The sequence below is a fragment of the Trifolium pratense genome, linkage group LG4 (genome assembly GCF_020283565.1).
Source record: "Trifolium pratense cultivar HEN17-A07 linkage group LG4, ARS_RC_1.1, whole genome shotgun sequence".
Taxonomy (NCBI): Eukaryota; Viridiplantae; Streptophyta; class Magnoliopsida; order Fabales; family Fabaceae; genus Trifolium; species Trifolium pratense.
The window spans coordinates 49,259,868-49,286,085 of NC_060062.1; the positions used below are offsets into that span (position 1 = coordinate 49,259,868).

At 33.4% G+C, this 26,218-nt stretch overlaps 5 protein-coding genes across 9 annotated transcripts; 4 read left to right on the forward strand and 1 right to left on the reverse strand.

Annotated features, from left to right (window-relative positions):
* The first annotated feature begins 29 nt into the window (after positions 1-29).
* Positions 30-7,029, forward strand: LOC123921440. Its single transcript, XM_045973983.1, has 17 exons — positions 30-168; positions 264-355; positions 568-609; positions 710-766; positions 1,565-1,639; positions 2,156-2,221; positions 2,532-2,574; positions 2,840-2,885; positions 4,137-4,230; positions 4,757-4,809; positions 4,933-5,017; positions 5,366-5,468; positions 5,555-5,647; positions 5,794-5,860; positions 6,063-6,129; positions 6,239-6,292; positions 6,706-7,029. The coding sequence occupies exons 1-17, from the start codon at positions 132-134 to the stop codon at positions 6,841-6,843; spliced, it is 1,212 nt and encodes a 403-aa protein (XP_045829939.1). The 5' UTR covers positions 30-131; the 3' UTR covers positions 6,844-7,029.
* Positions 7,030-8,197: 1,168 nt separating this feature from the next.
* Positions 8,198-10,239, forward strand: LOC123921441 (40S ribosomal protein S11-like). The gene is made up of 6 exons (XM_045973984.1): positions 8,198-8,353; positions 8,469-8,509; positions 8,594-8,694; positions 9,473-9,617; positions 9,717-9,806; positions 9,945-10,239. Exons 1-6 carry the CDS (start codon positions 8,342-8,344, stop codon positions 10,036-10,038), a joined length of 483 nt encoding a protein of 160 aa, XP_045829940.1. The 5' UTR covers positions 8,198-8,341; the 3' UTR covers positions 10,039-10,239.
* Positions 10,240-12,878: 2,639 nt separating this feature from the next.
* LOC123921757 (peroxidase 72-like) lies at positions 12,879-15,094 on the forward strand. Its single transcript, XM_045974420.1, has 4 exons — positions 12,879-13,207; positions 13,591-13,782; positions 14,145-14,310; positions 14,448-15,094. The coding sequence occupies exons 1-4, from the start codon at positions 12,983-12,985 to the stop codon at positions 14,855-14,857; spliced, it is 993 nt and encodes a 330-aa protein (XP_045830376.1). The 5' UTR covers positions 12,879-12,982; the 3' UTR covers positions 14,858-15,094.
* Positions 15,095-16,825: 1,731 nt separating this feature from the next.
* Positions 16,826-19,378, forward strand: LOC123881576 (50S ribosomal protein L7/L12). 4 transcript variants are annotated; one of them, XM_045930294.1, is made up of 2 exons: positions 16,826-17,587; positions 18,382-18,516. In XM_045930294.1, exon 1 carries the CDS (start codon positions 16,987-16,989, stop codon positions 17,578-17,580), a length of 594 nt encoding a protein of 197 aa, XP_045786250.1. In that variant the 5' UTR covers positions 16,826-16,986; the 3' UTR covers positions 17,581-17,587; positions 18,382-18,516. The 4 variants fall into 4 exon arrangements, with proteins under 4 accessions (XP_045786250.1, XP_045786251.1, XP_045786249.1 ...); XM_045930295.1 differs by having other exon boundaries at positions 16,826-17,590; positions 18,380-18,499; XM_045930293.1 differs by lacking the exon at positions 18,382-18,516 and adding an exon at positions 18,979-19,378 and having other exon boundaries at positions 16,827-17,590.
* A 2,625-nt stretch (positions 19,379-22,003) lies between these two features.
* LOC123921255 (protein transport protein Sec61 subunit alpha-like) lies at positions 22,004-26,218 on the reverse strand. Of its 2 annotated transcripts, none has more exons than XM_045973722.1 (7): positions 26,101-26,218; positions 25,005-25,372; positions 24,353-24,580; positions 23,864-24,218; positions 23,651-23,778; positions 23,373-23,508; positions 22,004-22,400 (listed from the first exon to the last, which is right to left on the reverse strand). In XM_045973722.1, exons 2-7 carry the CDS (start codon positions 25,346-25,348, stop codon positions 22,161-22,163), a joined length of 1,431 nt encoding a protein of 476 aa, XP_045829678.1. In that variant the 5' UTR covers positions 25,349-25,372; positions 26,101-26,218; the 3' UTR covers positions 22,004-22,160. The 2 variants fall into 2 exon arrangements, with proteins under 2 accessions (XP_045829678.1, XP_045829679.1); XM_045973723.1 differs by having other exon boundaries at positions 25,973-26,102.

Consider the following 26,218-nt stretch of genomic DNA (forward strand, 5'->3'; position numbering starts at 1 on the left):
TGAATAAAATTTAAAATTGTAAACCAAAATCCCGTTTTGTTCGTCGCTTTGCATGTTTGTTTCCTCTCTACTCTTTCTTCCTGCTAGAATTTCACTGTAATCATTATTCTCAACCTAACCTCGCTCCCAAAATGTTTCACTCCACAACGTTAACCATTTTACTCCTAGGTATGTGCTTTCTCGTTTTCACATCTTCTTCTCTTTCGTTTTAGTTACTTCAAAAGATTCATCTAATTTCTTCAATTCTCTATATTGTTTTGCAGGTTTTCTCTTCCAGATATCATGGGTCGCTTCAATTTCGATGCCGAGTTCCAATTGTTACGCTTTCAATAATTCAAGTCGAATTGTTGATTTTGTATCCTTCATTTCCACACGCTTCAAGTTATCAACTTTTATTGGCCATTGTATTTAATTATTACTAATCTCAAATGGGTCATTTATTGATTTTAATTTTAATTTATTAATGGTAATTAGTTGATGATATCATTGATATGGTTAATATCAATTATTTTTATGCTTTTTTTGTTTCTTTCATAAGTTTGTTTTTACTTGACTGTTATTAATTAGAGTAGCTGGATTGGTTACCCTTTTGAGTATGATGATGAGAAGGTAATGCTTGTTGTAATATATGAATGATTTTGTTGGAGTGCTCAATTTTGATCTGAGTTACTAGGAATAGTGCTAAGTTTTTCACTTTGTATTGATGCAGCAAGGTTCTGATTTGGTGGTTCGATTCTGCAAGGACGTAGAAAGTAGATCGCAAACGGTAGTTTATGTTACCATTCTTCTAAGCACTTGTTTATTATTTGCTCTAATTGTGTAGTCTGGCGAAGAGCTTTCTTAGTTTTGCATTTGTTGATCATCTTAGTATTTTCTACTTCAAGCTCCTACGGCCTAAGTACTATGCCTATATATGCAAACCGTATTTCACTCCATCTGGATAGTAATAGTAACAGTATAGATCTTTAAATGGTTGCTAATTGCAACCGATATCGGTTCATATGTTAAATGGATAACTCACAAATTGAAAATATATACTACTGAATAGCTTAATTTTTGTTACTTCTATTTGGGTTTCTGCTTCTGGTTATTTTAGGGAGATTTTTTTTTTGTATATTTGCAAAAGGATAAGGACACTTTTGAGCTGATTTATTTTTGTTTCTTGTGCCTTCTCTTCCACACCCTATTGAAAAAGAAGGTTTTAAGAAGATTATTGGTTATTTGTTTGTGTCTTTCAATATTTAATAAAAGGTTAATGTACAAAAGTGTTTTCTGGAGTTGTTTTGCACCAATGAACAATCGAATATGTAGTGACTTTCAAAAACTTAAATCATGTTAAGCTGCAGCAATTGTGGATCATATATCTGGTAGAGATTTACTTAAATTTGAAATCTAATCAGGACATAGATGTCAAGTTTATGTGGTAAATAACTATTGTTGGATGCTTGGGTTATTTTGTTTCTTGTTATTTTGAACTTTTACTAAGAAGGTGTTTCCATTTTCATTTGATGTAATTATTGTAATATATTCTTCACTTCATCAGCTGATGCCCAAACCTATTTAGGGATATGTTGATTTTGGTCGATTTGACAACTTCAACTACTTTGTTGCTGGTTCTGGCCAATCTGATTTTGTACAAGTAAGTTCTCTGTTCTATATTTTTTTTAAATAAAAAAATGAGTAAGGACACTGCATCATAAGTGTAAATTTATTTCGGAAGGAAAGAAAATTATTATAATTTGTTTTGTTTCTTTTTTTAAACTTTCTATCTGAGCTGTTGCTAGTGAGAAAAACTAGCCGTCTCAAACGCAGAAAAATGTTATATATTTGGAATTAGTAATCAAAGATTGAATGCAGAAAGGATGCAACTGTGAAAGTAGCTTACTCATTTTACTAGTCACATAATTAGTATTGTAACTTAAAAAAAAATTCCATGTTTCAAAGATGTTGTAATCTCCTTTGTCATTGTGAGACTGCATTGGCATCTGGAGAGAGTAAATAGGTATTGCGTAAGTGCACACGCAAAGTTTCCTAACACGTGAACTAAAAAAATAAACATTATGTTTCAAACTTGAATATACATTTTTCTTTCAATTCTCATTATCTTTCTTGACACTTTTTCTCCTGCTTTCCATGCCATTTTCTCAATGTATAGGAGTTTTATAATGGTGACCTAATGGGTTGTGAACAAACTTATGACAAAATGGGACGAACATCTCAGGTTGGTGCTACTCTGAAATTTCCATTATTTTATTAACAGTTCTCGAAACTCCAGAACATAGATGGGGGAAATGGGAATAGTGTAAATATGATGAAGAGAGGCATTAAAAGGTACAAGTTCCTGGGTTGGAACTGGGAACTGTATAACTATGATGAACCACACGACTTATTTAACTTCGAAGCACAGAGACGCATTAAATTCCCATTAGGCTAAATATTTAGTCTAATATATGAATGTTTTTCTATATCATAGTTATTGTGTCATTATGTGATACCTGTACCTTTCTCATGTTAACATTCATGTCTTTCAGGTAAATATCATATGTGGGAGTTGTCCTAATGGACAATGTAAAGGTATGACTATATTTGAGACATTGGGTTGTTTAGAAGCAAAGTTTATTGGAATGTGCTCAATAAAAAATGCTGAAATTAGAGGGAAAAAGTTTTGAGAGGCTTATAATAAAATAAATCACTGAATGATGTATGCAAAGCAAAATTTCACTATGGATTTTCTCATTAGACATTACTTGTCTTAGTGCCACATTGAAATGGCTTTTGCTATTTAATTACCGTTTCAAAGTAGCATATCACATTCTTTTTGGCTTTTTTTGACTTGCAGGTCGTCCTGGATGCATATGTCATGTCGAATATGAATCGAAGTGCAGGTCTTTTATACTTTGCTCTATTCTCAGCCATCCTTTTTAAACCAAAAATGCATACGTCTGAACCCTCACTATGTTTGTTTGCGAGTGAAACATAAGAGTGATCTTTACATCAAGTTGAAATTTTGGGGGTCTATAATACTGTAGATTTGAAGGCTCCATTCTCCCTTATGAATGTAACTTTTAGGTTTAGATATGAATTAAAATCTTGCAGTTTTTACCCTCCTTTGGTGCTTACATTTTTTCTTTGGATAATGATCCCTTGATATATGTGTTTGGGTGTGTATTGCTTATAATCCATTAAGCTATTGATCCCTATTTTCCATAAAGGATTGATTCATATAGTTTTCATCCATTAAGATAGGCCAAGTCTATGGTGCACAAGTGAGACAAGTCTTTCACCATGCACAAACCTCTTTTCACCATTGGATCAATAAGTCTCACCATTGGATCAAATGAGATGTGATCCAATGGTGAAAACAAGTTTGTGCATGAAGACATGTGTCACTTGTGCATACTAGACAAAGCCATTAAGATATTGATCCTTGTTAGACTAAAATCCAAATGACTGGAAACAAAAGAGTACACACACGCGGAGACATATAGGGACCAACACATAAATATAAAAACCATTGGGAATTAGGGGCACAAATACTGTTAAACCTGCCCTTTATCGTGAAATATAAAACAACAAGGGCATTGCTTTAATATTTTTCTGCTGCTCTATGTCTTAAACTACTCATATTGATGAAACGCCTTGCTATGTGGTTAAATGAATATTGTTAGAACCAAGTTGCATTATATATTGCATGTTTCTATTCCAATATTTCATGAAAGGACCAAACACCGTGATATCGATGTTGATGGCCATTTTATCCGAGAAAAGCTTCTTTCAATTAGTTTTTGTCTAACTCCACAAACATTCAGCCAATATATTTATCAAGTCTTTAGGACCTTGGGTTAATTTTAAGGGGCAACATTATGTATTCCATATTGAGGAGCAACATTAAAATTAGTCAAATGCAACTTCAGTCACCACATAGCTGTAATGTAATTGACTTGTAGCCGAGTGTTATGAACTAGCATATATAACTGTTTTTTTAGCTACTCTTGATTTTTGGTTGAACTGTATGCCTATTATCCTACTTCCTTGACATATGCCTGGTGCTTTTTGCTGTTCTTGATTTACAATGTTTACAGTTGAAGTGTGACCTTTGAATATGTAAAAACCATTTCCATTTTGATGTCTCTCAGAGCCTTAATTGAACTTGCAATTTCATGTGATAAACCGGGCCCACAAGTGTTCCAAGGCTTCACTGTTGGTTTTCATCCTCGATCATGGGAACTTGTGAGCAGCTCTACCATTCTCACTTTTTTTATTGATTTTTTTCTTGATAGGAGTATACATAATTCCAGGAATTAAATTATATTAAGTTCCGGAACTGAGTTTTTAATCTAATAATTTTTTAGCTGTTCCAAATAAAAGAATTTATATTAAGTATTTAAGTTCCCAATTCAGTTCTTGTAGGATTTTCATAAAATCAAGGCATGCTAATTAACAATGCTTAACTGAGAGGAGCTGACCCACTTGACTTAATTGGGGACCTGCTCGTGACATATTGACATCAAATTGGTCTTGAAATGATATTTTTTGGTTGGTGGATATTTTCAACTTAGCCCCCAGCAAATAATAACTTCTAGACTATTTTTTTTTGCAAGAACTTTAAGACTATTTTGATGTTCATAATCCAATTTGATGTATATAATCATTTGAGGCCCAAAGTTATGTTTAGAAAAATTTTCAAGGACCAAAATGAATGTTTATTCAACAATATTTTAATCTACTTTTTTTTTTTTTTTTTATGAAATTGTAGGTTTACAATGGCATGACTCAATTCGGTTTTGAGAAACCCCATCATGAGTTTAGGTCAGGGTTGCTGCTGCATTGTGTTGTTAATCATTGACATTTTATTTTTCTATTGGTTATAGTATGTATGTGTGCTTCGCATACAGTTTTTACGAATAAATGTGAGATGTGTTTGCTTTGCAGCTTTCAGACATCACAAACTCAGGTAGTCCTGTTTACAAGTGCAGTTGCTTCACTCTCATCCTTAGTACAAAAGCCTATTTTGAAGGTACTTTTGTAATTAGTTTAGTCTAAAGCTTTGATTGGGAGGGAATGGGATGGAAGGGGTTTGGGCGGAAAGGGAGGAGGAATACTCCCGTTATGTTTGAATGTCAACCGCCCGCCAATTTGGGGGGAATTCAAAGAAGAAAGCAATGATGAGTTTTGCCGCAAACCCTTCCTATTGTTTGAAAACCATTTGAAACAAGGGAAGAGTTGATCATTCGTAACTCTTTCCCTTCTCTCGTCTCCACACCTTAAACCCCCTCCCAAATAAACCTCGGGTTAATTGTTATTGACATTTCTCATATTCTAGGTGCTTAGACATGACCATTGACTGCTGTTTGATGCTAATTAGGTTCATCCACATAAAGGCCTGGGAGTTAGTTTGTCTGGATCCGCTGCTAGCGGGAAGGCTCCTACAACTTTGTCACCTACAATGTTGATTGTTGATTGGAGATGTACGGTACCACTTATTTAAGAAGCATTAATGTCATGCATTGTGGAATTGTCTTTGTAGAACTTTCGTGTTTCAACTCTTTTCCAGGTGAGATAGCCCGCAACACCCCATATGAAGTTAACATCACAATCCCAGTTGAAGGATACGAGGCAATTCAATTTGTGCTTACAAAAATGTGCGGTGAGTACTTCTAACGTACATTGAAAATTGTAAAGAGGAAACAGGACAGAGTATAGGGCTTTTGCCAAGGATATAAATTGTATCTAAAAATTCTTATGTTTTAGTTGAATGAATGAATGGGTCATGTTGTTTATTCATTATTGCAGACTACAAACAAGGTCAAGGAGGTGGTGCCACAAGAGGATGGGCAATATTTGGAGTGCTATCTTGCATGTATAGGAACTTTCTCTTATATTTTGCTTGTGTTTTAGTTATGCCTAGTAAAAGAACTAAAATCTAGAATTAAGGGCTCAATACTAAATGTAGTTCATAAAACTATGACTTCTTGTTGTCCTGTCAAACATAGTTGCATACACCTCCTGATCATATTCTTTTTCTATACATATTTAATATAAGGAAACTTGTTATTCAACAGATTCTTTGTCTCGTCGACAATTTTTTGTTGTGGAGGGTTCATTTACAAGACAAAAGTGGAACGCCAGGTCAGGGCTTGTCTCTTTCCCTTCCATGTTACAGTCATTAGATGGTTGCTAACTATCAGTTCTTTTATTTCTTGAAAACACTTTTTAACTGTCTTTTAACCTTTTGCAGCATGGACTTGACGCATTGCCTGGGATGACATACCTATCTGCCTGCTTAGAGACAGTAAGTTCATAGCTCCTATTAGTGTTTATTGTTTTATTAGAACTTTGACATGGAAATTACTTAATAATGGGTTAATTCTGAACTTTTTAATGCATGTTGTCAATGTTAATCATCAGAAAATTAGTCTTATTAGGTCTGAGCTTTGATTAAACTAAACATTGGACATAACAGTGCTAAACTTCTTGCGAAGGATATGAGAAATCTTAAGCATGCGCTAAGTATGAGAAAATATGTTATAAACATTGGACATAACAGTCTGAACTGTATTGATATAACTTAGATGCATCATGGGTTAGTTCCAAAGTTTTTGTACTTAGTTTTTATTTTCTTCTTTCAAAAGTGTAATAGGATTCATCGTTATTGCCTCATCTTGCATACGAAACTAACATTTGTTGAATGTATCATGAAAATAGGTGAGTGGTGTCGGGCAAGGTTACTCACAGCCAGAAGACCCGTACGCAAGTGGCGAAGCCTCTTGGGAGCGCCCTCCTGGTCCTTCACAATCTCAAGCTGCATGGAGACCAGCGGAGAGAAAATATGGCGCCATTTGATCGTTTACTGCCACTCATTTGTTTTTGCATTGTACCATCATTTTATTCAATTTTTGGGAGTTTGTTCTGCCAAATGTTATTTGGATTGACTCATACAAATGGGATTTTGAAGGCTCGGTCTTGTTGTATTTCTTTGTAAACAAAATTCACAGGTAAAAAGTAAAGAAGAGATGGTTATAGCTGGAATCTTTTTTCTTATTTTCACAAGATGTATCCTTTTTGTTTTAGCTTTTATTTTAAAAGTGATTTTTATATTGCATAATTTTTTTGTTAATTTTTTTTAACTAACAATTTTTTTTAGCAAACTAACAACTTTTTAAAAAAGCTTCAAATGAGAAAAATTGGTTTAAATTATTTCTCATAAAAAAAATATTTTGAGTATTTCATCATTTTATTACACTTTTTTTATAATAAAATTATAAAAAAATAAATTAAAATAAACATCATTTTTGAGAGATATTGTTTAAAAAAATGTGATTTTTATCTCGAACATAAATATTTAAGTAACAATAACGAAATTACTCTTTTTTTTTCTTCTTTATATTATGGAAATTACTCTTTCTATTTGAATGGAATTTGAATGGAAGGCAAACAAACAATAAGCTGCGCGCCAATCCTTTTTGGATGCAGGGACGGACCCAAGGGGGGGGGGGGCAAGCAGGGGCTCCAACCCCCGCCTCCCCCATGCATATATGTTTAATATGTATAACTTTTAATGTATATGAGTTGCTAATGACACCTCTTAATTTACTCACTCTTGTTAAATATATTTTTTGTCTTTATAAAATTAAGAGTTTTTAAGTTTTGTCCTTCAAAAAATTTACTTTTAGTCCATATTTGTATTTTATAGCAATTATTTTGAGGACTAAAAGTATCAATTTTTTGTAAAAATATTTGAAAATAGAGAATATTCATACCAAATTACAAGATTTTAGAGGATATTTTCAGTTAAAATTTAATAGAACTAAACATAAAAACTCGTTATTTTATAAGGACAAAAAATATATTTAACTCTATTATTTATTATTTGGCCCCCTGTGGATTGATTTCTGGATCCGTCCCTATTGGATGACAAAATTAATCATATTAAATATTTAAATATAACAACTAGAGACCTGAGAGACGCCATATTATGAATCTTTGAAGTAGTCAAACCCACAAGCGGAGTCCATACAAGTGAATAACATTAAAACATACTAAAAAAAAAAATCGAAATCAACATTCCGAACTTTATTCCCAAGGGCAAAAATGGAATTTCAGATGATAATAGAATGATGGGAGGAGGAAGAGAAACCAAGAGAAAGGGGTATGAATAGTTTGGGCCAAAGCTAATAAGCCCATATAGAAAAGCCCATCTAATCGGGTAGTAAATAAATAATAAGAATGAGACTCGCTCGTACTCAGGGTTTGTTTGTTCTGAATATCCATCCGAGTTAGAGAAGGTAGGTTTCGACTGCTTGCGGCTACACTCTCATCCTCTGCAACTAACTCCACAACCATGGCTGAACAAGTAACTCTTTCTTTTTTTTTTACAATATCTCATTTTACTACTTCGTTTTCGATTCATTTGTTTGGATTTTCGATTCATTTGTTTTTTTTTTCCTTTCAATTTGTTTATTTTACAGACTGAGAAAGCTTATCTCAAGCAACGTAATGTGTTTTTAAGGTGAATATTCAATTCAATACTCGTAATTACAGTTCAATGTTGTGATGATTATTGATGCATATTTTGATTTGGTTGTTGTTGCAGTTCGAAGAAATCTGGTAAGGGTAAGAGGCCTGGAAAAGGTGGAAATCGCTTTTGGAAAGCTATTGGTCTTGGATTCAAGACTCCCAGAGATGCAATTGAAGGTATAATCACAACATTATCTTGAGGTGTTTTGTAAATTAAGTTCTAAACTCGTTTTGTATATGTTATTGTGTTGTTAAATCTTAAATCTTAGTTTTTAATGTAAAAATGTAGGTATCAAAATTACGAAAATATGATTTTTTTTTTTTACTCTTGTTAGTCATTTTGGTCGTCCAATGTGTCGTTGGTTAGCCATTTTAGTTGTATTTTTTGTTGGTCGAGTTGATAAGGTTGCTATCGAAAGAGACAGGGGATGCATTTGTAATTTTGATACAATCAGAAACTATAGTGATAGTGTTTTACACATTGCCTCAAACATTAAGTGAGCAAAATGGTTGTTTACCCAATAATGTAGTCTTCTGAAGGAATTGACAGATGAACAATACATTTTACTTAAAAAAAAAAAAGCTAAAGTAAATTAAATAGTACTATGCAAAGCACAATTAGAGATGAATATAAACTTTGGGACACTATATTTGTTTTGCATAGTGGATGCTTAATTACTATTGACATTGTATATTTGTTTGTATTCTGATACTCATGAGGTGACTAGCTTTGTATTGGGACTAAAGTAAGGTAATCCTCATACTTTGTCTCATGCAAGTGTAGTTGCAAAATACTTGTAAATTGCAGAAATGATTATGTTCTCGAGTCTAGTTACTTTGAGATCCAGATTATGATTAGCCCGAGGGAGAGTATTCTTAATATTTTGATGCCTATGATTATGGTTATTTTATTTCTGCTTCTGATACAGAAATGTCCCTTTGTTTTCTAATACAGGAACCTATATTGACAAGAAGTGCCCATTCACTGGCAATGTTTCCATCAGGGGTCGTATCTTATCTGGAACTTGTCACAGTGCTAAAATGAATAGGACTATTGTTGTTAGGAGGAATTACCTTCACTTTATTAAGAAGTACCAGAGGTATTCATTCTCCTTTCATACTTATGGTCCCCATTTTTTATTTGCACATTTGTAGAATCACAATTTGTAATTCCCCTTTTATTTACTTGCTCTATTTAGGTATGAGAAGAGACATTCAAACATTCCTGCTCATGTATCACCTTGCTTCCGTGTTAAGGAAGGAGACCATGTTATTATCGGCCAATGCAGGTGAGACTATATAGGAGAATCCTTTTTTTGTTCTTTCCTTTCTCTACTAACCCAACAATACTGTTATTTTAGTATATTATATAGATATTGATATCCATGTCCGATTAAATTGCCTTTATTTGCGCCATTTTTCTTTAGGCCACTCTCCAAGACGGTGAGGTTCAACGTGTTGAAAGTGATCCCAGCTGGATCATCTAGTGGTGCAGGAAAGAAGGCTTTTACTGGAATATGAGATTTGGTCGACTTTCATAGTATAGAGATCTTATCATCTGTGCCGAAAGTAATTCTGATTTCTGTATGGTGAAGTTCTGATCAGTTTTGGTTTGCTTTTAAAGTTATGTACTGTGATCGGATAAGATTTTTCGTTATTATGGTTTTTTCTCAGACATGATGTTATTATGGTTATTAAAATACTAGTTGCAATTATTTTGAATTTTGGCCTGTGAAAGAAATTTTCTCACTTATTTATATAAAGCAATGTCTAGTAAATCTGAGACAAAAGCAGATGTGATCCAACATTGATATCAGTTTACAAACTCGAAATTAGAAGGCAAGAGAAAGGTTTCTTATCTATATAGGTTTCTTTTCTTTTCTATGACAGTGCTTATATTCAACTTTCACAACTACCATGGCAGAGAAAGAAAAGTTAAAGTCCTGCATAATTTCACTATGTTGCTTTTTCTACATTATACACCTCTATTCAGCAATGTTGGTTTACTTTCTTCCCCTCTGCTGCTGCTGTAATTTCTGTTAGGTTTACTTCATCACCAATACATACATATGTTGGTTGAGGACCTGAGGGGGTCAGTTATTTTAATGGTTTAATTATTGGGTAAATTATAGCAATAATAAAGGTTTACCTATGAATAAAAGGAGATTCAAATGGTAGCTTAACATTTGGTATAGTAACATAGTTAGAACCTTTTGGAGGTTGTAGAGTTCTGCAATTCTTTCCATAAGCAAGAGTGTGGGAGCGGATCCATTATTGAATTGCCCTTTTCTATCAAAAAAAAAAATTCTTATTTTAGCTGTGTCCTTTGTGGATTTGTTTTGTTGAGTCCTATTTATATCGGACACAATGAATTTTGATCTGTTCATCATCTCGGAGCCAAAAAGGACTATTGATTCTTTTTTGTCAATAAGCTCCAATTCGGGCATTCCCGACTCACCAAGCAAAACCGGTAGTTTCTTGGTCACAACCGGTTAAGGCTAAAGTTCCCATCAAAGTGATTAAGATTATGTGATAATGAAGGTGCGATAATCCAAAAAGTTTTCTTGGACACAATTTGAGAATTCCTGTGAGATTTTTATTATAAATTCAATCAAGGCATTATTGTCTCTCAACAGTCAAAGTCTAGCAAGAATATAAAATGCTAAACCAAAAGAAGACAGCTTTAGTTGAAGAGTCTACTATTATGCTTAAAACAAGTAGGTCACTAAACATACCTAGAGGAATACATACCTAATCCTTCACCATATTTTTTCACAAAATTTTCTACTATTCAATCTCCTTTATTATTATTTTTGAATTATTCTTATACTCCAGCACATTAAAATAGATGCAAAATCAGATACATATTCTCATTAAGTTATAAGGCCTTGAAGTCAAAAAGTGATTATGTCTTTATATGGCCGAGTGAAAATAAAAGAAGCAAAGGGAATATCAATCAAGGAAAATTATGGAAGAATTGCTTTTTTTACAATAACTTATTATACAAAGTCAACTGAGCAGGTGAGTTCACATTAACTTTTGTAGGCCACCCCTCTAATAAGACACACAGAACACAATTAACCTGCAGATTGACTGAGTTTGCATTTGATATTGTCATGATTATCTGGAAGCACTTTGGATTCAAGACTCAGCTAATAATTAATCAACAAGCAATTAAGGTTGTATCTTGTATGTACTAATTGATTAGCAAGCAAAATACTTGGGGTCTAATGAAAGAATGTGTTGTAGAAAATGTAAATTAGGTTTAATATTTTCTTGTCCAATGAAAACCAAAAACTAAAATACGAATTTGACCATCAACAGTTGACACAACACAAATGATCGGACCTTATGCTAACATTAACCAGTTGAAGGAGTTGGAAGTCCGGGAATCTAGCCCTGACAATTACTCAGTATTTAGACCATAAGCAATTTTTTTTTTTGAACAAGGACCATATGCAAATTGTATTGTAAACTCAGAGTATTTGCGATACATGTCATCTTTTTGCGGTGTGTGTCATATTTCATTTCACTTTATTCTAATCTATACCACCAATACAAACACACCCTCAATTTTTTATTTATAAAATACAGAAACGAAGTAAAACAGAGTATAAGAATTAAGAAACAAGAAGGAAAAGAATATCATAATCTGTTGAATGAGTCAGGACTAATGCATTATGCATTGCTTTAAGCTACACTTAAAAATTTCTATTACTTGGCTTCGAATTAAGCTTTAAACTTTTTTTTTTTTGGTACATTAAGCTTTAAACTTATTTGGCTTCAATGCCCTATTCCTCATACAGAAGTTTTCAAACACCTTACATTACATGTTTATTACTCCCTCAACACTTAATTAATTATAAGCTAAAAGTGTGTCTAACTTTATTATATTTTGTTTTTTTTGTACAAAACTTTTATATTTAAATATAAGCAAATGTCATTGTCAATTAATCTATCAATACTTAATATTATTTAAAAATATGCTTTATTTAATTTATAAATGTATTTTATTTTTTACACGAAATTAATAAAGAAAATTAAATGTATTTAACTACTAGTACCATCTTTAATATATATGAAAAATAAAAAAAGAAAATGAAAATGTATGTTTCTGCTTATAATGTATATACCATTCTGTTTTCATTTATAAAATTATAATATCATATAATAAATTTTGATTATATCTGAACCATTAAGACTATGTGAATGTTTTTTATAAAAAGCTACTAACTCCATTCTTTTCTTCCACTTTAACATGGATTTTAAAAATAGATAGTTACCAACTCCAACTTTCTTCATTCTTTTTCTATCATGTAATGACTTTCTCCCAAGTTTCCTCTATAAATACCATTTCCAATCACATAACTCATGCAATCAACTTTCAGAACTTCTCTTCTTCAACTACTCTTTTATATATCTCTTGTTCTTTGAAGTGATATTGAAAGGAAGAAAAAAAACAACAATGGCCAATTCTATGAGCTTCCTCATGATTCTTTCTTTACTAGCCTTTGCTCCTTCTTGCTTCTGTCACAAGAAATTGGGGTCTTACCTTTATCCACAATTTTATGACTATTCATGTCCACAAGCTCATGAGATTGTTAAGTCCATCCTTGCCAATGCTGTCGCAAAGGAACCTCGAATAGCTGCTTCACTTTTGAGACTTCATTTTCATGACTGTTTTGTCAAGGTATGTATAATATTATCATAATTATCACAACCATATAATATTAACGATTAATTATATTGGTTGCCGATGTTTTAAGTCACAGTCGCATCAAAGTCCTTAAAATGGCAAAGTATCGCAGTCAAAATATAGTTGACGCAGCCTCAATCGCGTTTTAGTCCCTATTTTTCTTTTCTAGGAACTAAACACGAAGACTAAAAACACTCATTTTCGTCAGAAGTTTTCAAAATAAGGGCTAAAATTAAATAAAACTTATGTCGAGACTAAAATTAAAAATTGCAATTTTATAGAGACTAAGAACATTTTTAAAGAATGAAAAGTATTATATCATTACATTGTTTAAGCTTTTTCAAATGCATTATAACAAGAAGTTGATCATGTTGTAGGGTTGTGATGCTTCAATTTTATTAGATGGCAGTGGAGGTATTATTAGTGAGAAGGTGTCAAATCCTAACCGTAATTCAGCAAGAGGATTTGAAGTCATTGATGAAATTAAATCTGCACTAGAGAAACAATGTCCTCATACAGTATCTTGTGCTGATATTTTGGCTATAGCTGCCAGAGATTCAACTGTTCTTGTAAGTATATATGTCTCATGACATGTCCATAAACTGCTTATTTCCATAAACTCTCTAAAATAGCTTTTGAAAATATTTTGGATTGATTTTATATTTGTTAAAGAAATAGCTTATATCCCTCCGGTTTCATATATAAGCAAAAATTCATTTTTCAGATTCATTGAATAACTGATGTATCTGGTGCACAATATGGACCAAATACAAATACATCAGTTATTCAATGAAGCTGAAAAAAGAATCTTTGCTTATATATGAGACCAGAAGGAGTATATAATAAGCACTTATGCTATAAGCATTTAATTAAGTTGTTTATCGAAACACAAGACTTGTATTCTTACATTATTCTTCCCTTTTATTTGTAGGCTGGTGGACCAAACTGGGAAGTGCCTTTAGGCAGAAGGGACTCACTAGGTGCAAGCTTAAGTGGTTCCAACAATAACATTCCAGCTCCAAATAACACATTCCAAACCATCCTAACTAAATTCAAACTTCAAGGACTTGACATTGTTGATCTTGTTGCTCTTTCTGGTAGGCTCCTTCAACATTTGACCGAGTAAATAATCATTTTAGTCTCTAAATGTGTGTGACACTGTCACTATTAGTCTTTAAATATATTGTACTATACATAGCTACATACTAAAACAAATATTGTGCAATTGTTATAGGGAGTCATACTATAGGAAACTCAAGGTGCACAAGCTTTAGGCAAAGACTCTACAACCAAACTGGAAATGGCAAGCAAGATTTCACTCTTGATCCATACTATGCTGCTGAATTGCGCGCTAATTGTCCAAGATCAGGCGGTGACCAAAATCTGTTCTTCCTAGACTATGTCACACCAACAAAATTTGATAACAATTACTTCAAGAATCTATTGGCTTACAAGGGATTATTGAGTTCTGATGAAGTTTTGTTGACAAAGAATCAAGAATCAGCTGAGTTGGTGAAGCTGTATGCTGAGAGAAATGATCTTTTCTTTGAGCAATTTGCTAAGTCTATGATCAAGATGGGAAATATATCTCCTTTGACAGGTTCAAGGGGACATATTAGAACAAATTGCAGGGTGGTTAATTAATACTTGTTGATCAAGCAATACATCATTGCTAGATAAAAATCATACATACATGAAAATTTGAAGTTGAATTATATTTTTATGTTTCTTTTTTTTTCCTTGTTGAGTTGATTATCTTGAAGCCATTGCTAGAGTGTCCTACATGGGCCATTTTGGCTTTGGATAAAATCGTGTGTGTATCTTATGAAATTATTGTACTGAATTCCATATCTTTTATGAAGAAGTTATTGTTCTTCCATAGTCCATAATCCACAACTTGAGGAAATTGATTTCTGCTAAATAAATTTCGAATTTAGAATTCTATATTTGATGATCTTCGATGTCAAATGATCAAATCGTCTGATTTTAATCTGACGACTCACAAACATGCAATAACTGTCGACTTTATAGTAACTCAAAGATTCCTTAAAAAGTAAAATCAAACCGCAAGTGGATGGTGGGATTAGTCCCCTCAGATTAGTCGGTCCTTGGGCTGGATACCGAGTTTTCAAAACAAAAAAAAAAAAAGGTAAAATCAAACAACCTTGATGCAAGTACTATAGAAAACACCACCAAGAATATACTCTCAAGCAGAAACATCTTTGAACAAACTTTGTGCAACTTGAGTTCTAGCTTTTGACACCCAATGTGCTTTCTTTTAATGGCTCCGAGATTATTTTGAGCAAAATCGTTGGTGATCATACGGCAGAGAGCGATGTTGGACTTTAGGAACAATTGCACTCAACTGACCTTCTGAGATGAATGTTGGGTTGAAACTTTTGCAGTGGAGATCGATTGTGCACGAAATGAATGAAAGCAGTTTAGACATTTGCAGTTTGGCCCTTTTCAAAATAATGAAGGCGGGCGGGAAAGAAGACCGGGTGGTTTTGATCTGTAATATTGTGGTTGTGGTTTTGATTATATTTTTCATTTATTTCTCTCATGAGGCAATACACTGCTCATATAAACTAGTGCAAATTGATGCATATTTTTCAACTCTATTGGGAAAAAAAGAATCATATGAACACGTTAAAAAAGTTACTCTATTGATATTATTATAGTTTAATGATTATCTAGCATCTACGGAAAAAATCAGGATCTAAGTAATTAGAAATTGTCTTGGATATGTATCGTTTTACTTTTACCTTAACACAGAGGTACTCCTCGAAATGTGAAGTTTTCACAAAGCAGGATATCAATATCATTATCTGCAATTGGAACAACCGTTAGTAAGATATTGTAAATTGAAAAACGACAAGTGAAACAACAACGACAACTAGGCTCAGCTGAGTGTCTAGTCTTTTGTTTTGTTTGAGTCTGATATGATTTACTTTTGGACTCTCTCTATAACTCTGGTGTAATTTTCCATAATTTCCTTCGGTAGATCTTGTCTTGAGGGATTACGTTATCACTAAAGTGAACAAATTATTAGATGAAGAGAAACTTTAAAGTAGCATGTGAAGAAATTGTTTTGACATATTTGATCTTTCCAGAGTAAAATTGATTTTGAATCCAAAGTTAATTTTGATGACAAATTATAGCTTCTAAACTTTTTCTACACTTAAGTTTTATTGTTTAAAAAAAAAATTACAAAAATTTATCTAAACATAAATTCATTTACCATTAACTCGTTTTAACTCAAATTAATTTTATAAAAATAATTTATTCACCAACAATGAATTAGTTCATGCAATAAAAATTTTGATTCATGTTCGATTTCTAACTCATACGCATGGAGAAAATTCAGCTGGAAGGGAAGAACACACCTTTTATGTCTCATAGATTTTTCGACAGAGATTAATCACCGATAACAACCGTCGAAACTTCATATAAATAGCATTGTAGCCAAAAACAAAATTTATTTATTCAGTTTTTTTTTCCACGTCATACATTGGGTCCATATTTTTGGGACCAAAAAATATCATCACTAAAAAATTAGTAAAAGTTTAAGCATAATGTGAGGGGTAAAATCGTAAAACAAACCACCATCGTCTTCGTGTATAGGGTTTATTCCCGAAAACATCATTTACGAATCTAACCTCCGACATCACTCAAACTAAATAACCAAAACCGTTACACCGTTCAACATGCGAAAATGAAAAACAGAACAAACCACTAGTAACATTTTTCCACCACCGTCACCGTTATTAACGATGAAATATTCACGCTTTCTACAATTTTCACGTCTCCGAAAAACCCTAATTCAAAACCCTAATTTCCCTTCTCCTCAAATTTCAAAACCCTACATCACCACACCAAATCAACACCAATGCAAATTCACCTCAATACGCAATTTCAACACCGCATCGCAAGATTCCGAAAAGGTATCCGCGATCGTGGATGAACTTACCGGATTAACGCTTTTGGAAGTAATGGACCTTGTTGATTTGATGCGAGAGAAAAAAGGAATCAATGAGCTTCCGATTATGATGTTGATGGTTCCTGGAATGGGAATCAGAGGAATACCGAGGGGTGTGGGTGGAGCGAAAGGGGGTGGTGGTGAAAAAGGAGCGGAAGAGAAGAAGGTTGAGAAAACGGCGTTTGATGTTAAGCTTGATGGTTTTGATGCGGCGGCGAAGATTAAGATTATTAAGGAAGTTAGGACTTTTACTAGTTTGGGTTTGAAGGAAGCTAAGGATTTGGTGGAGAAAGCTCCTACTCTTTTGAAGAAAGGTGTGACGAAGGAAGAGGCGGAGAGTATTATTGCTAAATTGAAGGAGGTTGGAGCAAAAGCTTCTATGGAATAATAATAAGGTACTAATTTGTGTTTATGTGGATTATTAGAGACTAATTTTGTTGTTTTGTGTAGAATGAGTGAGTGTATTTTGTTGTTTGCTATGTTGCTATATTGCGCGCCTATGAAACAATGATACTGATACCGGACATGATAATGACACGTAGGCACAGTAATAGTTTAAGAAAAAAGATGGTGATTGAATGTAATGTGCTAGATATTGGCACATGTTGAACACCAAACACATTTTCAATTTGAAATGTTTGTGCTACATAACTGCCCACCAAATAAAAATTTGTGGCATTGAGAATTTTGTTCAAGATGTATCTTTGGTGAACAATTTCAATAAGCCATACTAGTATTCAATAAGCTACTTTGGAGAGATTTAGGCATGTTATAAGTCATTTTTACAAGGATATCCAAACACTAATGTAAGTATCTAGGTAGCTTGTAATATCAGAGATGGATTTTAGGTACTAAAATCATTGCTTAAGGCTTATCTGAAGAAACTATTTTATATAAGTTACTGAAAATTAAATCAACATGCTTATGTGAGGTGAGATATCTTCGTAGGTATTTGTCATCTGCACTTAGTAGCCTCGGCTGGTCTATTTAGGCTTGAATAAACATAGGGTGGGAAGGAAGACCTTACTCAAGATATACACATTGTCTGATGTATAGAATACTCTTATTTGCATCCAAATAGAAATAAATAATTTGAAAGTAACATAATGAGCTGTGCTCCTTTTTCCTTGACTAAGGTTTGAGGCTCTTTGAAGTTTGATGTAGTTAGTTATACGATGACTATTTGTAGGGGAAGAAAGGGAAAGAAATTTTCGGTGCATTGCAGCACTGTTCTAACAACGACCAAAGTTTGAAGCTCTTAGGTTTGGAGAGATTAAATTATCCCTCCTTTAGACAAAATTACTGTAGGTGAGCAAATCCTAACCAATGTCTACCTTTTTTTATATTTGTATTATTTCAATGTTAAACCGACTCCTGCAAATGGTGTGATATTTACATTAAACAGAAGGAGCGAAGTGTTGGATGATCGTAGATCGATAATGATTATTGCCTGGCAATAGTTCTGTACACTAAAAACTGTGACAGCATAAAGTAAAATTTCAAATTAAAATATGCATCACAAATTTAAAATAAACTTTTTTTTTTTTTTTTGAAGAAGCTAAATTAGCCCACCCAATTGGCCAAATTTAAAATAAACATTAGTCTGTCATGTGGGAACATAAGCATCTCGTGTTCTCTATCTTTTATGTAACCTCACATGTTCTCTATGTTTATATGCATGTCATCGAGCTATAGTATATTAGTATATACTATATACATTTCTTTAAATGCTAAAGTTTTTTGCAAGTTCAATATCTAATTGGCATTTTAATATTTGGAATTCTCTAGGAAAATGTCAGGATGAACATCAAAAGATGGCGAAGAGGTTTTGTTTTTGTAGCAGCTAGTGCCTCACGCCCAAGTTTCCATTGGCAAGTTATGGAGGTCACCGAAGGACTTTTCATAATGCAAAGCTGTTATATTTTCTTGTATTTGAAAACTTTGCTGAGCTCATATTATGCTCATACCGCTCTCCTTTTTACATTTTCATTTTTCCCAGTGTATCGGGCTCTTTTTTCCCGAAAATTTATTTATCATTTTTTAACCAATGTTGTAGAATTGACTTATGATGGTGGAATGTTAGACCCAATTAGATGTCCACTGAACTACAATAACATCAATCATGAGTTCATGAGCACCTGGATTTGGAGTTGCAACCTACAACTTAAATGCAATCCCTTCTTTAACTTTTGGCTGTGTTCAATTTGTAGAACTGATATTACTAGAATTTTTCCCTATGCTTGCTACACCTCATATCTGTTTAATCTAATCCTTTTCATGATTGTTGATGCAAGCTATGAGAGCCTAAATGCAAGTTACATTAAAGCATGCAACATCATATCATAATATAAAGCATATGCAATTTACAAATAACATTTTAATTTTTCATGGCATGAGTATTTTTAAGGATCTGGATCTCTCTAGCCATCTCTCATGTATTTCATTTTGCGTTAATCTCAACCGTTCATTCATCAATTAATATCATTGACCACATCCTCCAAGCAGCCTCTTGTGTTGGTGATGTCAAATGATCCTCGCATTCTTAAGCATATATCGGTTAGTCACGTAGCCTAGAAACATTCTAACGTAATCAAATATGAAGATGTCATGAAAACCTTGGAAGCATCTACTTTTAGAACCATCTCGACTCGACACTTATCTATCTTCACTACTATTCTCCTCTTGTAATATCAGCACAGCATGTCTTCTTTTTTTTTTTGCAAACCATGTATTTGTCTTGTGTTGCCAATCCCTGTTGTGCCATTTTGTTAAACCATTTCATTAAACTAAGCCTTGCTATTTTCCTCCTAAGGGTCATGCTAACATGGTATTCTAAAGATATTGCTTAAGGAATCCATAAAAAGAATTTGACTTTGAAATACAAATAAAATACTTGTCAAAGTAATAAATGCATAATTTTTTATATGAAAATTACCATTTGATTCCTTAAACAATACCTAAGGATATTTGTTAACATTTTTCAAATCTTTATATTACATATTGGTTCCCAATTCCCATCCCGTCAACCCACAACAGACTGAACCTTCATCATCAACAATCACCACGCCATAACCCACCACCACCGAAGAATTTACCTTACTATATTATTTGTTATGATGTTTTGCCACAAAGCATGGATTTGCCACTTCTTCATCCTCACATAAGTTATTGGTGGTAGATGAGTCGCTTTCGCTTCCCTAAGCTATGAGTCTATTTGTTTCAGATTTATCACCAAAAAAATCTATTTTTCCCAAAAAAAAATCTATTTTTTTATCTTACTTGTGTTTGTTTCGGATTTTTTCAAAAATCATTTTAGTAAAAAAAATCATTTTTTTCATCAAAATGATAATCTATTTTCAATAGCTTTTATCAAAATCCATTTTTTTTATCATTCATCATTCTTCACCATCTTAAAAAAATAGATTTTAATGTTGTAAACAAACGTCAAATAGTTTTAAAGTTTTTTCAAAATCTCTACAAAAAATGATTTTCTTGAAAATGATTTTTTTCAAAAAAAATCATTTTTTTTTTAAATCTCAAACAAACAGATCCTATATAGGCTATATTCTACCTTTACCTCCCCTCTTTTGAGGAGCTTTACCTTTGCCCTTAAACATAAAATCCTTCTTATAATTGTTCTCAATCATATAACCAAGGTTTGTGAAAGTGATTTTATATCCTTTGTCTCATAATTGATTTATGTTAGGAATTATGCTTAGGTCCTTGAACTAGGAAAAAAAAAACATTTGAGATAGTGGTAGTTGAGGGATTACCTACACTACCTTCACCAACCCTAGGTGACATGTCCTTTGGCTACCAACCCTACCTTTTTCTAGTTATCACTCCATTTTCATTCAACTTATTTTTTTTAAATTCATTTGGTTAAATTGGTTTCACTTCTAACCTATGTGAAGAGTTAAATCAATCTCAATTTAAAAGAAATAATGACACTTTCATTGATATTACCACGTCATTTGCAATATTCCCCAATTTGCATGTGAGATTTTATTCTTTTAAAGTGATTAGTTAATAAAGTGGAAAAATTAAGAGTTAACATATTGTAACCGATCATGATTTTTTTTTACTAACAATATTCGGCCCACTTGACCACCTAATCTGGTTTAAGGAGCAGTTCTTGCATCAAGTGATAGCATCATCCCTATCACAGTTGCCGGGGACGGGGATCAAACAGTAGTTCTCCTTACTAAGTTAAGGGACCAATCGACCATGATTTATGCATGTACTTATAATATCATTGTATCAATAATTGATTAGTAAATATTGCTCACTTTACTAGCTAAAATCACTAAAATAAATTGCTTACTTTAGAGAAACTTGATCATTGCATGGGATAGTTCCACATAGCAAAGCAACATAGTTGTCGCTGGGTAGATATTTACAAATTTATTTATTTATAGAATTAAATTCCTAAACAAAAATAAAGTTCTACAAGTAGAGAAAATAACTTTTTTCCTCCAAACAAACTTTTTCAAAATCATTTTATACAGTTTTGAAAATAAAAAGCTAAAACAATCAAATACTAACTTTTTTGGTATCAAGTTCAAAAGGCAATTTATAGATTTGAGTATTGCTGGGTGAGTTGAGGTTCATCTGCATCAGACTCCTATTTTATTGCTCCGGCAATACACAAGATAACAAAACTCTTTCAAAGGTTCAAGTGAAAACTACCACCATGGCGCTATTCATCGATAAGTATATATATCACCCACTTAAGCTGCTTACATAATTAATCTTTGGGATCAGACTTAATGGATTCAAAGAAAATCACATGTATGCAAAAACAAAAGAAGTAAAAGAAAATCACTATGATATGTTTATTCCCTCAGTTTGATAAAAACATGCAACCAAAAAAAAAAAAAAACTACTCTTCATCTTAAACGATCTAAAGTACATTGATAACTTGATACAAGGGTAAGTGTCACAACAGAAGTAATTGCTATGCAAAACTTAGAAACCAAAGAAGCCAAGCTCACTGGCTCTTTCCTTCTCAAATGTTTCAAAGTACTGATAGATGATTGTTACGGCAAGCAAAATCCCTGTCCCTGAACCTATTGCTCCCATAAAATCTGCTAACACTGTCAGGGCACCAATACACATGCCTCCAAATGCTGCAGCGGTGGGGATGTATCGGTTTAGCTCTTTCTGCAAGTTTGACTCACGGTGTCCAGGCATAACCATTTGTTGTTCCTGCAAGTTCAAAAATATAGTTGAAATTTAAAGACCTAACATTACAGATATGACTCACTCAGATGAACTTTAATACAAAGGTGAAATTCCCATCTGATACAACAGAGTTAACAGCAACAAACTCAGTTTCAAAATTGAAGTTGCTCAAACTATTGACCTAACCCCGAATCACTGTTGAAAACTTAATAAAACAACATAGAAACATGACAAAGAGAGGAAGAAGACATTGTTGCATACACACTATGGAAAAACAAACATATTGGTTTTTTTATTTTAAGGATTCCAATTTCCAAGTAAAATTTGATACAGAACTTGAATCAGTAAAAGCAAAAGTCACTAACTAGTTAGTAACTACTGCCTGTTCAAAACTAACCAACTAATATTTGCTCCGTATAAGTATTATATCATGTCAACTAGGAAACTAAATTCAAATGGTTGAAAGCATCATTAACTACCCTGCTTATTACTGTCACGAATATCGAGGCCTAACTCATCCTTACAAAACCGGCTTGTAAGGTGAGGATTGCCTCCTCTCTATAAACTCTTCTCAAGAGTCTTATCTATCCGATGTGGGACTAAATCCCACCGAGTGTTGGCCGCTAACACACCCCCTCACGCTTCAGCCCGGCCCAATGGGCCTGAAGCGTGAACGATGTCGGAAGCCCAACGATAAACCCGATAGGCTCTGATACCATGTCACGAATATCGAGGCCTAACTCATCCTTACAAAACCGGCTTGTAAGGTGAGGATTGCCTCCTCTTTATAAACTCTTTTCCAGAGTCCTATCTATCCGATGTGGGACTAAATCCCACCGAGTGTTGGCCGCTAACAATTACCAGGTGAAACTTTTCTAATAAAAGCACAAATCTTGACACAGCAGGCTCATTAGCCATTATATTGCAAAAATGTTATAAGTATGGGAAAAAATAAAGGTATGTATGGTGGAGAGAAATAATAGTTAGTTAGTATACCTTCAACTGTTTGGCAACATCCCTAGCAGATGAGCCAGAGACCTCAATCCAAGTTTTAGAGAACAAGGCACAGGCTGACAGCATAAACACGAGATAGAACAAAGCGTGGAAAGGATTGGCTGCCATATCAGCTAAACTGCAAAACATATGCAAAAAAAATATTTATCAAATCATAGAGAAGAATGCACTTTATATAAATTGTGGAAGTTTTATATTATATTAGTATACCATAAAAGGCATGTGGACATCGTAAGTATAATTGGAAATAAGTCTCTTACCTGGATGGTGCAGTGATATAGTATGCAATACCACCAACAGGAATGGAATGACCACCTCCATATTCAGATTCCTTCCATTTCCCCAACAGATTTACAATGAAGTTTCCACTGTACTTGCGGTGGAGAAGCTGAAGAATTCCAGTAAGATTAGATTGTTACAACAGAATACCCAAAAATGCTACACCCAGCCTATCATAAAACTATTATTATTACCTGAGAGATGAAGTAGAGATTGGAAACAAGGGCAGACTGAAGAATGATGGGCATGTTGGAGGTATAGAACAGTTTGATTGGATATGAACCCTGCTGTCCACGAGCATTCTTTGACCTTACAGGCAAGACCACACGGAAACCTTGGAAGTATATCACAATTAAGAAGATCAAAACTGTAGCAAGAAGATTTGTCACATTGGGAAGATTCTGCCGGTAAAATGCTTCACGAAGAGCACGGACCTTGTCTGTTCTAGTTATCAACAAATGGAACAGAGCAATAACGGCACCCTCAAATTCAGCTCCACGTCCACTATTAATGGTGGTGGGACTAAATGCCTTCCATATAATGTTTTCACTGTAAAATAACAAGAGAAATGCTTCTAAGTTTTCGACAAAGGTGGGATGCCCTGGTGATTAGTAGTTTCTATAGGACAGCAAAATTTCATTGACTAGCTGGATATATTTTATTAGCAGAGACTAAAAACATACCAGATATTAGTAGCTATGAATAGGGAAATTCCAGAACCTAGACCATATCCTTTTTGAAGAAGCTCATCCAAACATATCACAATAATACCCGCAAAAAAGAGCTGAACGATGATGAGGATGGCATTTCCCACTCCAAGTTGGCCTACACTGCCATACATCCCTGAAAGAACGTAGGCAACTGCCTCTCCGACAGCTATCAAAATACCAAGTAGCTTCTGTGCTCCGTTCCTGCCATAGAAAAGGAATTTAAGTCAATAAACAGTATATAACAATATGCCGCCCTAAATAGTGAAAACCTCATAAAGACAACAGGAGATATAACATGAATGTGCCTAATAAATTATATTTCATACACCTCTAAATGAAGAAATGCATGTCAAATGGACAACCGCTGCTACCAGAAGACTAATAATGATTTCATCTCATAGACTAAAGCATGCTCAGCAATCATGTGACAGCAGTAACAGCTAAATTACATCTGAATCAACTAAATATAATAGCAATAAAATAAACCATAAACAGGTGCAATCCTAGAGTAGGATATACTCTGATAATCACACAAATGTAAAACTAGCTGAAATTAATGACATATAGTGAGAAAATATAAACATGTTCATTAAAGAATAAAAGCTGTACAAATAAAGACACTTACAAAAGGGCCCGGTCCTCTCGTACATTGTTGTCCACTTCAATGATCTTTGATCCAGCCAGAAGCTGCATGACCAGCCCAGAAGTCACAATAGGAGTGATTCCAAGCTCCATGACAGTTCCACGGTTTGAAGCAAGGATAACACGCATCCAATAGAACGGATCTGCACCTGTTGTCGAGTGGATCCCATATAGAGGAAGTTGACTACAGACCAAGAAAATGAAAAGCGAGATCACCGTATATATGACCTTCTCTCTAAACGGAACTTTCCTGTCAGCGGTCTGAACTTCAGGAAGGAATGAGAGAAACGGTCTTACTAAGTGCAGCACTCTAAATCCACCTCCCATCTTATCAAACTATGTCGATTTCACCTGCATCATACATCAACATGCATACATATAAGAAGATTATCAAAATAAAACGGGAAAAACCCAAAAGCTATAATTTATCACAATAGAATTTGAAGAAGAAAAAAAAAATCAGATTCTGATTATAATAATAAGCAATTTCTCTAATTGTAATAAAATGAAAATTAGGTTATGTTTTATTTTACATAAAATATCTAAATAATAAATCATTTCATTATAAAATCACGAAATTCCATTTGGTCAAAATTTACATAATTCAAGTTCAATCAGACATAGTAGTGAATAACAAGCTCCAAATAAAATCAAAATTCATACAATTGAAACAAAAAGTGAACTGAAAAATATCAATTTCGATTGTAAAATTCCTCAGCAACCTATATTATCAGTTTACTGAAACAGTCAATGCAAATTATCACAGATTTAACATTCAAGTCCTAATAGAGTATAGCTACATGCACTGAATCAAATCAAACCAATCTAATACAGATTTATTAATCAGTATATTAAACCTAAATTAAGAAATAAACTATGAAGCTAAGCAATATAATCGCATGCAATATAGGTAGATCTGGTTTCATGGATTTAGAAGCAAAAAATTCAAACCCTAATTTGCACATGCAAAGAGCAATGAAGTGGAAGCAAAGTGATAATGTCAACTGCGAGAGAGAGAGAGAGAGAGAGAGAGAGAGAATAATAAAAATAAAATAAAAAAAAATGAAAAAACTAAAAACCTGAAAGAAAGGAGAATGGTAAGATGATGAAACGAGGACGGAACGGAGGTGTAGTTAAATACTAGGTACACGGTAGTAATTAAGTGATAAATAAATTACACAAACCGTCCAATAAAAA